A 15,531-nucleotide genomic window follows, 5' to 3' on the forward strand; every position below is an offset into this window, starting at 1 on the left:
GAAGGAGGGTGGAGATGCAGCAAGTGGAGCAGCCAGCTTGGTGCTGAGACCTCGGTTTCGCCCTTGAGGTGGGGGTGGGTTCGTTTTCCAGCCAGCGGGTGATCAGTTTTTCCACTGATGCTGAACTGAACGCTGCGTGTGTGTGTGTGTGTGTGTGTGTGTGTGTGTGCGCGCCTCATATCCAACTAAGTATATTTACTCAAGTACCACACTTTTAGGTATTTTCATTGTATGCCACTTAATACTTCTGTGATTTTTACTCCACTGCATGTCAAAGTGTCAGACACCCATTAATTGAAATGGAGTATTTCTACATTGTTGTATCACTACATTTACTTTAGTAAAGGATCCGTGTTTCTTCCACCACTTGCGGGCAACATGGCCACCAGGTTTGAGTCCGACTGATCTCTTTTTGCTCTGTTTTTGGTCCCCACCAACTCCTGAGGAAAAATATCTGGCTCTTTAGCTGCTAAATGCTCCATTATGTGCACAAACTAGCTGCTAACTGTGTCCGTCTGTTGTTAGGTGCTGAGTGGGGATTGAACAGTTGGTTTCTAGAGTTGTTTTTTTTGCCAGGAGAGCTGTGGGAGTGGACCAGAACAGTAAAGTTGTGGGTCGTACGGCTAAACGGTGAGCTGACACTCATTATAATAATAATAATGTAATCTCAGTAATGCTGAGAGAAGCTGCAGATACAGGTGATAATTCTCAGTAGGTCCATCATTCACACTGTTTTCACATTATTATTACAAGAATATACATTATAGCTGCTTTACAATTACCAACCATGCACTCACACCTCTAGCCTGTTTGCTCTCTTTCTCCTCAGCTACCAGATGATATTGCTTGTGCACAGCCTGTGTATGTTTGTGAGTCCCTCCCCAGATGTTCCTCCCTCCATGTGGACTACAGAGAAGCTTCTGGCACAACCCTGTGGCTCCCTTCCTCCACCAGCACACTCAAACCAAACACAGCGCTTGATGGCTTCCAGATTAGGCACATGACAAATCGTGCAATCTGAAGAGCGCAGCATAAATTCAGGCCTGTTTTCTGAGCCAGAGGCTTTTAGTTTTGCCTTTCATTTTCCTTTTTGTGGAAAGATTCGGAGAGGACGAGCATGAGGAAAGCCATAGCCTCTGGTTTCTTGTTAGACCTGGTAGATTGCATGTATTCACTCATGGTGAACAATGGTGGAATGTAACTAAGTACTTTTATTCAAGGACTGTATATAAGTAAAGAATTGAGGTAATTTCCCTCAGCGCTGGACCTTTTTAGCGACTTTAAGCTCACTGTTTTGGTTTTCTTGGCTCTGTCTGACTTCATTAACCCAGTTTTCTGGCAGCAGGACAGCTCTTATAAACCTAGTGAACACCCAGCACCAGCACAGCAGACAATTATGGCTGCTTAAAAGCTTGAAGCATAATAATCTTAACAATCAACCTTAAATCTCAAAGTCTGTCCTGATGCTTAAATTTAAGGTTGTGTCCAAACAGTTAGGTACTTTATGTCTGTTATTTCAGCTTGTATTTGAACCATGTGTTTGATTTAGTCGACTACCTCAAAACCTCCCATCATCACAATCTTCTAGGTCTTCTTTTAAGACACACAAATATATTTTACAACATCAAGATTGCTGAATTTACAAGTCATGTATAATGTATGTTAACCACAATCATGTGTTTGCCTCCACAGAGCCTTATTTCCTCTAACAGCCAAGTTAACTTTTCTCCTCACCACAGACAAGAAATCATATATACATTGAATGCAGTTAAGTATTGCAGCTGAGTCCAAACGGTGACAGCTGTGAGCAGAGCAGCTGACAACGGGAGGAAGACCATGTCACGGCCTGGAGAGACAGCTAACAGCGGGCTGAAGGCTGCTGCATGTTTCACACAGTGCTGAAGTGTGTGTGAGAGACCTTAAAGAAAAGAAGCCCCCCAGTCTGTTGTTCCTCCTGTGTGCCCCTTCCTGCTGGCACTGACTTTGGTCTGCTGCCAGTTTCCTCTTTTTCCTGCTTCATTTCACACAGGTTTGTTTGAGCAGAGAGCAGAGGACTCCGTCAGCACTTGGCCTGCAATTATCTTAAAGTGAGTGTAAGTGTATATATATTTTACACTGCCTCTTTAACAGGTTCATTATTGCCACAACTGCGAAAAGTACTTCAAAAAATAACAATTTGACTTTTAACTGTGTAACTGTTATTGAGCCATTAAGGTCTTAAGATGACCTTTTTTTCTTTGCTTAACTTGATTCTAGATGTGATCCCTTAAACAGAGAAGGCAAGTGAGGAAGACCAGTGTCGCTGTCCATGCAGGAGGTGAGTAAGACACAGAAGACGTGTCAGTTAAGAAAAAAAGGTTTTATAGGACAGAAATGACTTGATAGACATTTTTAATAGGGTAATATCATTAATATTGCTAGTACTTTCAGTAATAGAATAAATAAAACCAGTGGTGCAATGTAAGGTAAGTACAGTTACTCATGTTCTTCACTCCAGTACAAACTGAATCCACCACATTTCAGAGGGAAGTATTGTCTTAGACTAGTTACATTTTAATCATATCTATTATGGTGATCAATTTTCATGCAATTTATGATTCAATCTTCTCAAATGTGGAGATTTGTAGCCATTCCTTTTTAATTTTTTTTAATAATTTGGATGTTTGGACACTTGTGAATGCATCACATTGGACATTTGAGCTCCACTTCATCAGTAAAGTCCTGTTTTGACATAATTCATTAGTAATAAGGATCAAATGATGTATATGTAATGATGCACAGTAGTAGAACAGCTTATAGTGATGGTGTGTCTCTTTTGGAAAGTTTATTAAAATGTTTGCAAATCTGGGACTCACTCTGCCTAAATGTGAGTTAACTTTTCACCTAAGTAGCACAAAGTGACCTCAATCTGATGTTCTTTGATGTCTACTGACATCATCTGGTTGTCGGCTGCTGGTGCACGCCACCCAAACGTTCTACCATTTGTCCTTTAATACACACAGCTGTCTGGATGTTTAAAATACAAACAGTACAAATAGTTACAAAAAAAAGTAACTTCACACAAAAAGAGAAACAGTTACAGAAGAAGAATTTTATTCAGAGTTAATACAATAAATATACAAAACTCAAACTACTTAACATGCGACTGTAGGTGAAACCAGAGTGCAATTACAGCAGAATTTAGAGCAAATAGGCAACCATCTGTAAATCGTACAAAATATACAAACATCCCCTCTAGTTTTTTTCAATAATTTCATTAAAATTTTAATCCTAGAGATGCTTATGAACAATTTAATTCTCAGTGTTTCTACCACACTTGATTACGAAGCACAGCTTAGCACAGCCACAGTCCATCACCAGTACATCTCACAGTTCACGTTGCATTGCAGCCTAATGCCTTTCTCACATTTATTGTTGTTTTGAAGCAAGTCAAGAAGAACAGCAGAATTCTGTGGGTGCAACTCAGTCTGATTCTTTTTAAGTAATAATCTCATGTCGCTTTGTACATAAACGTACTTAGGAACACACATGCACTGGTCCAAATGCAGCCAGTAAGAAATAATTCAAAAAAAAGAGAGGAGAAGTGAGCAGAGAGCAAAACAAGGCATGTTGCAGGAAGGAAGTCAAGAAGGATCCCAGACCCACAGCCAGACTCAGCCCTGCACACAGGTTAAGACTTCAAGGCCCAATTCCCTCAACTTGCACTCCTACACAACGCATACATACAAAGGCTTAACCGGCTTAACCATGAGACACAACAGGCAGAGAAATCAGACACATTCATACAGCGGAAAACCTCTTTAGAGCTCCCACTGAAGCAACACTAAGTCATATAGAAAACACATTCAAAGACATTTCATCAGGTTCAGGTTTGATGCATTCGATTGTGGTTCTGCTGGAGTTCAGAAAATCCACAACTGTCAAACTATGAATATGCAAGCAATTGTTATAATAAGATTAAATCAACATTACTGGCGATTTTCCTCATCTTCTATGTCATTTTTATTGCAATATAGTGATTTACAGCACATATTTTTTTAAAAACAGGGGCCAGTTGGTGTCTAATTTCATATAATCTGATATCATTTTTAACCTCGTCATGCAAGTGAAGAGTCGATCCTGAGTAAAACTGAGGTAAGTCTCCGGTACACAAGAAGAGCTGGAGACGAGTTACACTTTCCTCTTCAGAAAACTGTATAAACATGCAGCTGTAAATGCAGAATAGTGGATCTCTTACCGTTTGTTAACAGTGTCATTAGTTAATTTCTTTCTGAGGAGACAGCAGGTAGACTTTGTGTGAAAACTATACTGAACTCAGCTGGTGTGTGTTACATGTATGGATTAAGCTCGTATACAAAGGCGTGAGGCCATTATTATAAATATCCTTCCATTTGCACCGATTACAGTGTGCAGACAAAGAGTCTAATGACCATTTTTAAAGTGCAGCTTGGCATAATTTCACAATGGATATGTAGGCCGTTCTAAGCGAATAAACACGTCAAAGAGACATTTCACCCAAAATCTAAAATAGAAGTCTTCTGTGTATCAGCTTGTAGGTGGGAGAGGTGGCTGTTAGGAGTCAATAGTTTACAGAGAAGAACTTGACTATGTTGCCAAAATATGAGGAGGTTCGAGGAGGCCGACCCTCAACAGTGCTGGAGCTCAAAGTCAATTAATCGATTAGTTTAATTCAGTCAGTCAGTTAAGTCATTTTTCAAGCAACAAGACTAAGAGTGTACAGCCATGCTAGTAGCTCTGTGTTTACTGGCTCAGTTTGGTGTTAATATGCTAACATTTGCTAATTCGCACTAAGTTACTACAGCTGAGGCTAATGGTGATGTCATTAGTTTTGTCGTATTTGGTCAAAAAGCTAAGTTTCATTTACATTTAGACCTGATAAAAGGCGCTTGATAGTAAAACATCTAAGGGATCAAAATGATCACAATTCATCACGAGGGGGCCTGAATGTCATCGCAGTCTGATAGTTATAGAGATAATTCACGAAAAAGCACAAATGTAAACCTCGAGGAAGGCGCCTAAGGAAAGTTTTATGGTAATAAATTCAATATTTGTTGTGTTTCCAACTCCAGATCCATGTGTGATCACTAGTGTGGCTAAAAACACCAGATGTTTGCTGGCTCTTCTTTGTCTTGCCCTGGCAGATTATCATCGTTCTCCTTACAGTTTTCAGGGGTAATGGTTTGATACAAATGAGATTTTGGGTGACGCATCGCTTTAAGGGAAGCAAGACTAAGACACTTTCTAAAACCAAATTCTGAGGACAGCAGAAAGAAGAAGGCAAAGCAGTGAACTGGAATGCACAGCATTCATCTTCAACAGTGCAAAGTCACTCCACCGGGGGGCAGCAGTGTTGAACTATGCACTCATGGAAAACAGCAAAATAAATCAGAGGGTTATGCTGCTGCGTGTGCATTAGTTGACAATTAGAGAGCACTAGAAGGCTTCCATAATAAATTAATTTAAAAACAGGACGCAATGATTGGGTTGATAAATGATGCAGGGGAGCACAGACTTTGTAAGATGGTGGGAAATGCCCGGGTTAAGGTTAGAAAGTCGTGCTTGGTTCAGCTACAGTAGAATCTGCCTGCACAGGACAGACAGGCCATTTAAAGAGGCACACAGACATTCATTAAATTGGCCACACACACACACACACACACAAACAGAAACGCACACAGAAAATCAAGTTGAGCACGCTGGTTGAGTGGTAGGAGTGCAGCGTAGGTGAGGGATCTCAGAGTCAGTGGTGAGAGTGCACAATGTTGCCGGGGCTGGTGGAGTAGGACGGGAGGCGCCGTGGCCCCCTTTTGGATCCTGTTTGAAGTTCGCAGTGGTTGTTTTCTCACTTGGACTGAGGTTACAGATGATGGGTGACTGCGTGGTCGACCGTAGTGCCCTCGCATCAACCACTTTGATACTGTCAGAAGGCTGGGGGACTCTCCATGTGCTCAAAAGGGCAGTTGGCTCAAGTGGAAGCCGGGTGTTGCACTTGTGCGCGGAGGACGGAGGGGGGAAAGGGTCGGACCGAGAGATGAGTGAGCTCTCTGGGCCAATCAGATCTGCTCCTTGAAGGTTTCTTGCGCAGCCCTGGAGGCGACATTAGCAGTGGCCGTCTGGACCGTCTTGTTGGACATGACGCCCGTGGCGAACTCCTGCTGGGCCCTCTCAAAGCTGGCACCGGTGGTACGGTACATCGCGTGGACCTGATGAGGATGAGGAGGGCGAGAAGAGATGAATTACAAGTGAACAGGCATTGACGGAGGCCTCTTAAACTTCTTCTAGGTATGTTGTCTAGCTACCTTTTTGAACATGATGAGGGACATGACAGCCAGTGAGGTGAAGAGAGCAGCGACGAGGATCATTATAATGCCCACTGGTATGCTCGTATTCAGACCGGTCAACGCTGAGATCCACCCGCTAAAGACGAGAAAGTCTAGTGAGGATGAAGCTGGTGGCATTTTATATTTTTCACTCAATCCCACATACACCATCCTGCCATCAGAAGTAATCAACAGTACATCAAATGTGTGTTAATCCGCACTGAAAATAGTCCTGCTGGAGTAATGTTTGCTAAAAACTACAGGGACGATGACAAAGAGAAAGAATATTGGCAGCCTACTCCTTTAACATCACACAGCCTGATTGCAGAAGGATCAACAATGCATTTCGAGTTAATGTTCACTGAATGTTCAGGTCACTTTTTGAACATTTTCTCAAAATAAACAAGGGATGCTGCTAACAATCAATCTGTCAGCTCAACTTCAATGTCAAGAAGTGTCTTGTTCTGGCCAACTAACAGTACAAACCCTTAAGGCATTTAATAAACTCTGAATTTAAACTTTTCATGATTAATTTGTTATCAAATAATTGCGGATTCATTTTCTATAAAAACAACTAGATGATTCTTCGTAGCAGCTACATTACCATTAAAAACCAAATCTAACATTTCTTCTGTCAGGGCAGTGGCGCTAAAAATCAAACTACGCATTGATGCATCTCATCTTTCTCCGTTTTCTCACCTGGCGCCCCAACCAATGATGCCAATGCACTGGATAACGTAGATCCCAAACTGACAGATGTACACGAAGAAGAAAACAAAGAACCTGAACGAACTGTCACTCCTGCAAAAATAGAGAGAAAAAAAAAAATCAACGGCACAGTGGTGGAGTGTTTTATGTGTACATCCCATGGAAACAGATTTGTGTTGTTTACCTGAAGGCTCCATAAAGAGGTCTGTACCAGCAGACGAAGGAACACTGCGAGAAGAGCAAGAACCAGAGGATGGACAAGCCAAAGTCGACCCCACGTGATGTGTCCACGCAGAACCAAGCCAGGCAGCCCACCATGTTAGCAAGCAGCGTCCCAGTGTGCACTGAAGTATGAGCAGAAATAAGGAGAGAAAAATCTACAGTTAAGTATCTGGACGGAGCTTTTAGTGAAAGTGGGACAGTGTGGCAGTGTGGAAACTAGGCTGGCTGGTGCAGCAGTGTCCAGTGTCCTGCCAAGTCAGGCTCAGGATGGAAGTGGAGGAAACACAGGCGCTTAATATTTCAACATGCAATACAGTGCGGGATCGAGAACAGAACACACGCACATTTAATAATTTACTCTTTGTTATCATTTGTTCTTGGGGTCCTAATAGAGACTGCGTGGCTGAAAGCACTGCACAGCACCAGGGTCTGTAACACTGAGGGGTGATTCTACATCACGTTGTGAAATACGACATTCGCCTGCTGGCTGACACACCAGAAGAGAGCGGGGGTGCTGCTGATGTTTGCTCAAGAACTCTTCCTCTACTGGAGGAAGAAAAAATCTAGTTTGTGGGGATTTTTTTTGACAAAGATATGAAAGTCAGAGTGTCTATATACTTCACAAGCTGCCCTCTTCACTCCACTACATTTATTTAGAACTCAGATTGAGATTAACTAAACATTAACTAATAAATGATGCAGTATCATTATAGATTAAAATAAGGTGAACATTACTGATCCCAGGGGGAAATTAACAAATTAACAGTATATAAAGTATTAAAATAAGCTTTACCGTTACCTGCTGCAACATTATAGTGACAAACACATGAATGCATTCATAATTAGAACGCAGTAATATACATTATTCTGAAATGGGCCACAGAAGAGCTGAGTACACTTCCACCACTGTCTTTATCAAAAGCAACCTTTAAACAATCATCTGACCGAGTCACTTCGTCGGGCCACATGACTGCACCACGTGCCCTCGTCATGTGGCCACTGAATGCTGCTTGAAGCCATTCGTTCAACAAATCACAGGCAAATCCTAGTTTTTACCACCATTAGGACTAAGCTGAGCAGCTGCTCTCTTCAGGGGGGGGCTGGATGGGGGTTCTTTGTTAAAAACAAATTCGGTATCACATGAAAAAACAGCGTTGCACATCATAAAAATGATGATATATGATATTTAAAAAAGTACTCACACATCCAGAGGTAATACATGATCTTGACTGTCTTCTGAAACTCTACAGGGATGTCCACTGTAATGTCATGGTAGAAACAGGGGCCCACAGGGAACTTCTCTGGTAGCGGAGGCCAGTTGTTTTTCCTGCCTGAAAGACGAGACAAGCCTGCGAGTTACTGTTAAGTTTCTAGAGAAAAGCTGGCTCATGTCTCAAACTGACAGCCTTGACTTACTGCATGTACAGTAACTACAGTCTCCTCTTTCCTGCCTTGATTATTGCCTGCACGTTAATGTGGTGACAGGAGAAGCATCTTTAACATGTTTATTTTGGTCAAAGTGATCATGTGGTCGGCATGGAGACATAAAGGAGATGCTATGATTCATCTACCTGCACAGACTCTGTGGAGAAGCTACGGTTCTTTAAAGGAAATGTCCAACATTGTGGGAAATCCACTTATGTTTGCTTTCTTGCTAAGAATTCGATGAGAAGACAGATCTCATGTCTGTATTCTCAATAGCTGGATGCTGGAGTCAGTTAGCTTAGCATAAAGACTGTTAGCGCTGTGGGGGTACGCAGACCTCTAAAGTTGACCCCCTAACATATCACTATCAATGCCATTTCTTTGCCAGGTACAATGACTTCATGGCATCGCCACTGGCTGCAGCCTCATGGTGACTAAAACTCCAAGAAATAGTTGGAGCAGGTAAAGAAACAAGTTTATCAGTAACTGGTAGCCATGCTAGCTGTGTTCCCATATCCAGGCTTTATGCTAAGCTAAGCTACTTGCCTCCTGCTTCCACTTTCATATTTACAAAACACGAGCGTGTAAATCGATCTTCTCATCCAACTCTCTGCAAGAGTCGAACTATTCCTTCAGACTAAATGTCGTATGCATCAAGTCTTTAAGAAAGAAACGGTCCCAACAGCTGGAAAAGCTGCAGTGGACCTTCTGGACCTGCACTGCTCTGATGCTGTGTGTTGGTGTGTGACGCTGACCTCCTGAAGCACTGAGTGACTGCATTTCTCTCTCCCGTCGGTCCAGCTCTGCAGCCTTCCTCTCCAGCTCCTCCTGTCTCCTCAGCAGCTCCGTAGCCCCTCGCGTCTGCTCCTAAACACACACACACACACACATATATATATATATAAAGCAGATGTCAGCATGCTGGTAAAAGTAGAGGAGTGCATGTCAAGTGTTGAGACTGTTCAGCTGATTATTTTTTCAACTCGACAGGAATTCTCTGTCTCTACTTTTGGAATAAATCCATTTCTCTACAGGGGCAATAACCAGCAGGAGGAGAGACATCACAACAACATGTTCCCAGGAGTCAGCCTACAAATGAGATGCACCATCACAAGTTATTTCCTCTGGCTGCTTGGATTTCTCGGTGTCTCCCTCTGCTAGAAAGCCAAGTCGCAGATAGAAACAACCTCCTGTGGCGGTACGTCTCTGCCCACAAACTCAGCATGAAACCAGCTCCTGTGTTAATGCATTTTCTGCCTTCAGTACGCTCTCAGAATCTCAGCTGTCGATGCTAAACCATAAGAAATGTCATAGTCTGCTTGCTTAAATTGACATATATATCAGAAATCTAGTGTTTGTGGCTGTCACAGGTGGAGTTGTGGGCAGTAACACCTGTACCTGAGGCTGCGAGTAGGCCGGGGGCTCCTCTGTGGGCTTCATGATGGCGGGCTGTGTGTTGAAGGCGGGCGCAGCAGGCTTGGGTGCCGAACCCGCAGGCGTCTACGGAGGACACATATATAGATTTCATTCATTACAGTTGACAGAGTGACACTGCAGCAACAGTCTGGTATAATGTCAGAAATGCTACGAAAAGAGGAAGTTGCTTTTCTCAGTTTTCTCACTGGACTCTTTAAAACTGCATCGTATATAAATAATATTAAGTGTTTGCAACCAAGAACAACTCAAAAAGCCTTTTATTGGTGACTGAATACTAAATACTACTACTACTTGAGCTTAGCTAATTTGATCATGTTTTCTCCATGAAATCCTTCAGATCAATCAATTTGAATACGGTTCAGAAACCTGGAGAAGTAAAACTATCCAATATTCTACAACAAAACAGGCAAAAGTTGAAGAAAAGTCAGAAAAAGAGATCTGACTTTGAGTAGCATAAGAAGGTTTTTCTTCTTTTCTGCCTCATTACTGATGATGTCGCCCCCATAGATTTATTGTGCGACCCTTTGGAGAGGTCCTGACATCTAATCAAAGCTGATATGTGAACTAAGTCTTATTTTAAAGGCTTAGATCTGTTTGTAGCTTCTCATTCTAATGTAAATAAAAACACATTTAAACCTAGAAAGACTGAGAGCTAAATAATAAACCGTGACTGACTTTGAATTATAAAATTCCTTATTTTTGCTGTAATTACAAAATACAGATACAAGCTGTCTAGTCGCACACTTGTTAGATTCGTGCGTGGCATCTACCATGGTATGTAAGAGAGATGAGCACTGGTAGTCATACAACATGCTGAGGGACTTGTCTTATTCCCCATTTAACACAATCTATAATCAGAAGTGACGACCATATTGTCATGGCCGCCGCATCATGTGAAAGTCAGGAACAACACGGATTGTTTTCTCTTGTACTTTTACTATATCAGTCCTCTGAAAGTGGTTAATGTTGTTCACAGTACTCACTGGTTTGGCATCTGTGAAGGGATTGTACTCCTCTAAGCCGGGAGGAGCAGCCTGCCGTACTTGTGTCACTGATGGATCCTAAGAAAAACACATTTAAACCACTTTGAATGAACATAAACTGCTGAAGAGGCTCAATGAGGGTAGAAATGTACTCAAGTGTTCGTCACTCAGTTTTAGTGTACGTCTGTGCGTTTGTATTAAGGACAGCAGTGGAATTCTTTGTGGTAAGAGTATACCTCCATTATTCTGCCAGATCAAGGACAAACAGCCCTCTTTTCAATGCAACAGGCCTATAATTCAATACTGGCAAAGACAGGATGATTCCAATAATTTTCACGGGAAGACGTCTATAAATAGCCATGAGTTTCATAGAGGAGGGGGTGAATGCCTCCGGCTGCTGAAGACAGAAATATTTCTCGTATGCTGCGCAGGCACAAAGACTCCTAAAGCACTTTTAGATCCTTTTAAGCACATTCTTGATTTGCGAGACCAGCAAATTCAAACAACCCTGCTCATAAAAGTTTGTGAACAACAGTTTTACTATTCACCAAGTAAACACACACAGCCAAATGAAGAATGGAGCTAAAACATCCATAAAAAGCCTCTCTGCGGTATCTTTTAAGTGTGACAATAGAATGCAGCTAATGTTTGCTTAAGGTGTGTATTCAGCTGCAGCTACCACAGAGATAAAAGAACATAAATAAGCTTCCTTTTGCATCCTCTATTTGCATGTAATGTAATACTCCTGCTCCCACAGGGATCACTGGAGCTACATTATCACACCTGTATTTCTATAATGCGCTTACCATCAGCTGCTGTCAGTCAGGCACTAGTTTCATTCAAATAGCTGCTCACGATAAGTCCAATCTGCGTATTCCTGCAAGGATCCTTATCCGGTCTCAGTGTAATGCTCTCACCGTCTCTCCGACTCTTAAATTTCTGGGAGCATCTCATTTGCTGCCCACACACACGCGCACACACACACACACACACACTGCAACTTGTCACCAGACCAGGGCCATGAATATTTTAGGGTATGTTGTGTTTAAAGTTTAATGTTGCTCTATTGCACAGCCAAACAAACACATGCATATTCACCAAGTTTTAATCTTAGAATCTTTACCTACTAAAGTAAAAATCAAATAACCACCATGTAAGATCCACCTGTTGCCTGTCTGCCTGCATGAAAACTAATATTCTGGTTTCCTCTCACATACCAAGGCACGGACAAGCGAACTTGTATCTGCCGTGGTCCTGATGTAACTCATGATAAAACAGACATTGTGCTGTGTGCTCAGGAGCCCAAGTCTAACTAGCTGTTGACACTTTATCCAAAACTTCAACACTTTGCCCGCTGTGCTGTATTTGAGGGTGAAGCTGGGATATGTAGCCTCTCACCCTGCTGGGTCAGCGGAAAGGAAACCAGTTGGAGTCCACACAGGTTTTTTATTAACTGACATGGAAGCCCAATTTCTGTAATTAGCCCACATCCAGAAAAATAGGCCGAAACAGAACGAACAATCTGATGCATGACTTGGAGTGATGAAATGTAGCAGGAAAGGAGCCAGAGGGCATCCCAGCACCACATGTCGCTATCATGGCACCATATGATTTCATGAACTATTGAAGATAGCTCAGAGAAGGGAACAAAGCTCCATTTGTCCTCAAGCCAAAATGTGTGAGCCAATAAATGACAGAAAAGAGGCAGGATAGCAGGGGTTCACTTGTCATGTCAGTATGTTAATGAGGCTGCATGAATAATTCACTCTTCAGCCGTCTGTAGGGTCAGACTGTGCCGTCAGCATCATTCACACCGAGTGAGTGAGATGGTGGGATGACTTTAAGTTTCTGCAACACATTACAGCCTCTGAAGTGGGAGAAAGCAGTTACTGTAGCCATGTACTCATACGTGGGACTATATGAGTCGATTGGCCTGATGTTCTTTTTATTTATTCATATAATAAATGGTCAGAAGATTTACAAATGTGAAGCCGTTTCTTTGTAAACAATCCTCATAAATCAGTGTTGACTGTGTTCATAGATAGTTTTGAGGCAGAGGATTGGTCACTAGTTGTGGTAACTCCTTCTGGTTTTCTCACTTAATCATTTGATCTATAAATCATCAGGAAAAAAGTGTAAAATGTCAATCACAATATCGTAGAGCACAAGACGCTGTCATTAGTCAAACTATCAAAATGGTTCATTCTCTTTTGATTGACTAATCAATTAATGGACTGATTGTTGCAGCTCAGTTATTATTATTAACAACATGTTTCAGACCATGTGATTTATCTAAAATATGATCCACGATGAATATCGGAGCTGCAGCTCACAGCTGTTTATCTCATCGATCAACACATCAAATATTTTCTCGATTCTTTATCCGGAAAATGTCAGAATAGTGAAATATTTGGTCCAGCTGATACAGATTTGTGAGGCAGATGCTGATATTGATATTTGGGAGTTTTAATGCTTCAGATAATGATACATCCGGTAATATTTTCTTTGCATAACATAAACATAACATTTGTCTTGACAATTAAGACCAAGAAATGGACTGTGTAAGACATTTTACAGTTGAAAAATAACTCCCTGCACAGTGACACCGTTTCAGAACATATGTTTGACATTTCCGTACTTCAACTTCCTATTGTGAATCGGCTGACGCAGGCATCCATACAGATGTATCTGCAATGAGCAACCATCTGCCTGGCCAATTTATCAGCTGGTCTGTGAAACTGAGAAATGCACATCACAATCTCCCAAATCCCAACATGACAAACTCACATCTGAGTAACTGGAGGCAAGGAATTTTATGCTTTTTAATTGTATTATCAGGATAACTGCCTGATCTTAGCAGCTCTAATGAAAATGCTAATAACTGCTGCCCTTTTGCTCGTGTTTATTACACCTGATATGATGAGACAGAGAGGGAAACACCACTGCAGACTTGCTGAAGGAGGCAGGCACTGAAAGGCTCAAAGAGCACATGATCACATGCATACTTCGACCATGACAAGACACTGGCGGCACACGGCCAACAGCTAATGATGAAGGCGTGACAGTGACAAAATGTCCAGCCACAATCATCCTGTGATGTTCTGCTCTTATTAACTTCTCTGTTTTGGGGAATAGAAAATGCTGGAGTTATTACAAACATGTGTGCTTTGGTACAGGAAGTCTAATGGAACATTTGCACTGAAAAAGTCATTTAATGTCTAATCCACTACAGCATTCACTCAGGCAGGGAAGTCAAATATGCACTAAAGTATGAACAACATTTGGACTACAGTGATTTACCTAAAACCAAATATGTGCATGTTCCCTTTACAGGCCTGTGACGGAATTAGTAAGAGCACCTCATCCCCAGCCTGCTGCAGTCTGAATCAGAGATAACACCTGCTGTGTCACCTGGAGGGCCAACACAAGACATCAAGCTAGCTAACACAGCACTGCCTGCCACAGCCTGGCAGCTTCACGTGTTATGTCACACCAGCCAGGAAAAGTGTACCAATATTCAGAAACACACTCTACCAACAAGTGAATCCAGCTGAAATTCAGTTATTAAACTCACGTAGCTTTATCACAGCAGCTTGACACAGAACCACCAGTGTCTGATTTGCCCACATTAGTACCGTCAACCTTGTTATTAATGTGAAATAATACAGAGGCTAACGCTAACGTGGCTAGCATAGCTAGCTAACGTTACCTGAAACGGGTTGTTGAACTCCGGGTCCGCGAACGGGTTACTGTCGAAATCTGACATCGTCCGAAAGAGGGTGACTTGAGTCGTTTCCGTTTAAATGTGTCTCTCAAAACTGATGGTTGTAAGCAAATGTTTGAGCTGGTGGCGACTATAAAAAAAACAAGGTGCGAGACGCAGCGAAGTGGACACCAGAAGTGACACGGTCGAAGGTGAAGTCAAGTGTTGGCTGTGGACAGAGATTCTATCGTGGCGGAGGATTGGTCACCAGCAGCAAACACAGCGCAATTCAACCGGACGAAAGGCGGAAGTAAAGAAACGTCACTTCCTTGATGTGGAAATAAAGAGGAAGATGATTCATAAGTGTATCAAGAAAAATCCCAAATCTGATGTTATTCTTTCACATTTCCAGGGGAGCTTTACTTTGACTTTTTTTACTTTACTTTAATTGGCTATTTATGTACATTTTACCTCATTTTGTTCACTTACTTTTACAATGCAAGGCCTTCACTATTTTTAGTAGTATTTTACAGGGTGGAATACTTTGTACACTGCTGCCACAATCATAAAATACTGTGTTAATAATAAAAATCATGCATGCAAAATGTTAAGTAAAAGTAGAATGAGCAGCAAGGTGTTTTGATGGTGTACTCTCGCTAAAAAATATAGAGTTTTAAAGTTTACGTTTTAAGTTAAGTGGCAACATTAAGCC

At 41.8% G+C, this 15,531-nt stretch overlaps 1 protein-coding gene across 1 annotated transcript; it reads right to left on the reverse strand.

Annotated features, from left to right (window-relative positions):
- Nucleotides 1–5,046: 5,046 nt before the first annotated feature.
- Nucleotides 5,047–14,971, reverse strand: LOC139218704 (secretory carrier-associated membrane protein 1-like). Its single transcript, XM_070850368.1, has 9 exons — nucleotides 14,826–14,971; nucleotides 11,117–11,194; nucleotides 10,095–10,196; nucleotides 9,452–9,563; nucleotides 8,474–8,602; nucleotides 7,234–7,393; nucleotides 7,041–7,142; nucleotides 6,321–6,438; nucleotides 5,047–6,224 (listed from the first exon to the last, which is right to left on the reverse strand). The coding sequence occupies exons 1-9, from the start codon at nucleotides 14,880–14,882 to the stop codon at nucleotides 6,075–6,077; spliced, it is 1,008 nt and encodes a 335-aa protein (XP_070706469.1). The 5' UTR covers nucleotides 14,883–14,971; the 3' UTR covers nucleotides 5,047–6,074.
- Between the last annotated feature and the right edge of the window lie 560 nt (nucleotides 14,972–15,531).

Source organism: Pempheris klunzingeri, chromosome 19, assembly GCF_042242105.1.
Source record: "Pempheris klunzingeri isolate RE-2024b chromosome 19, fPemKlu1.hap1, whole genome shotgun sequence".
NCBI lineage: Eukaryota > Metazoa > Chordata > Actinopteri > Acropomatiformes > Pempheridae > Pempheris > Pempheris klunzingeri.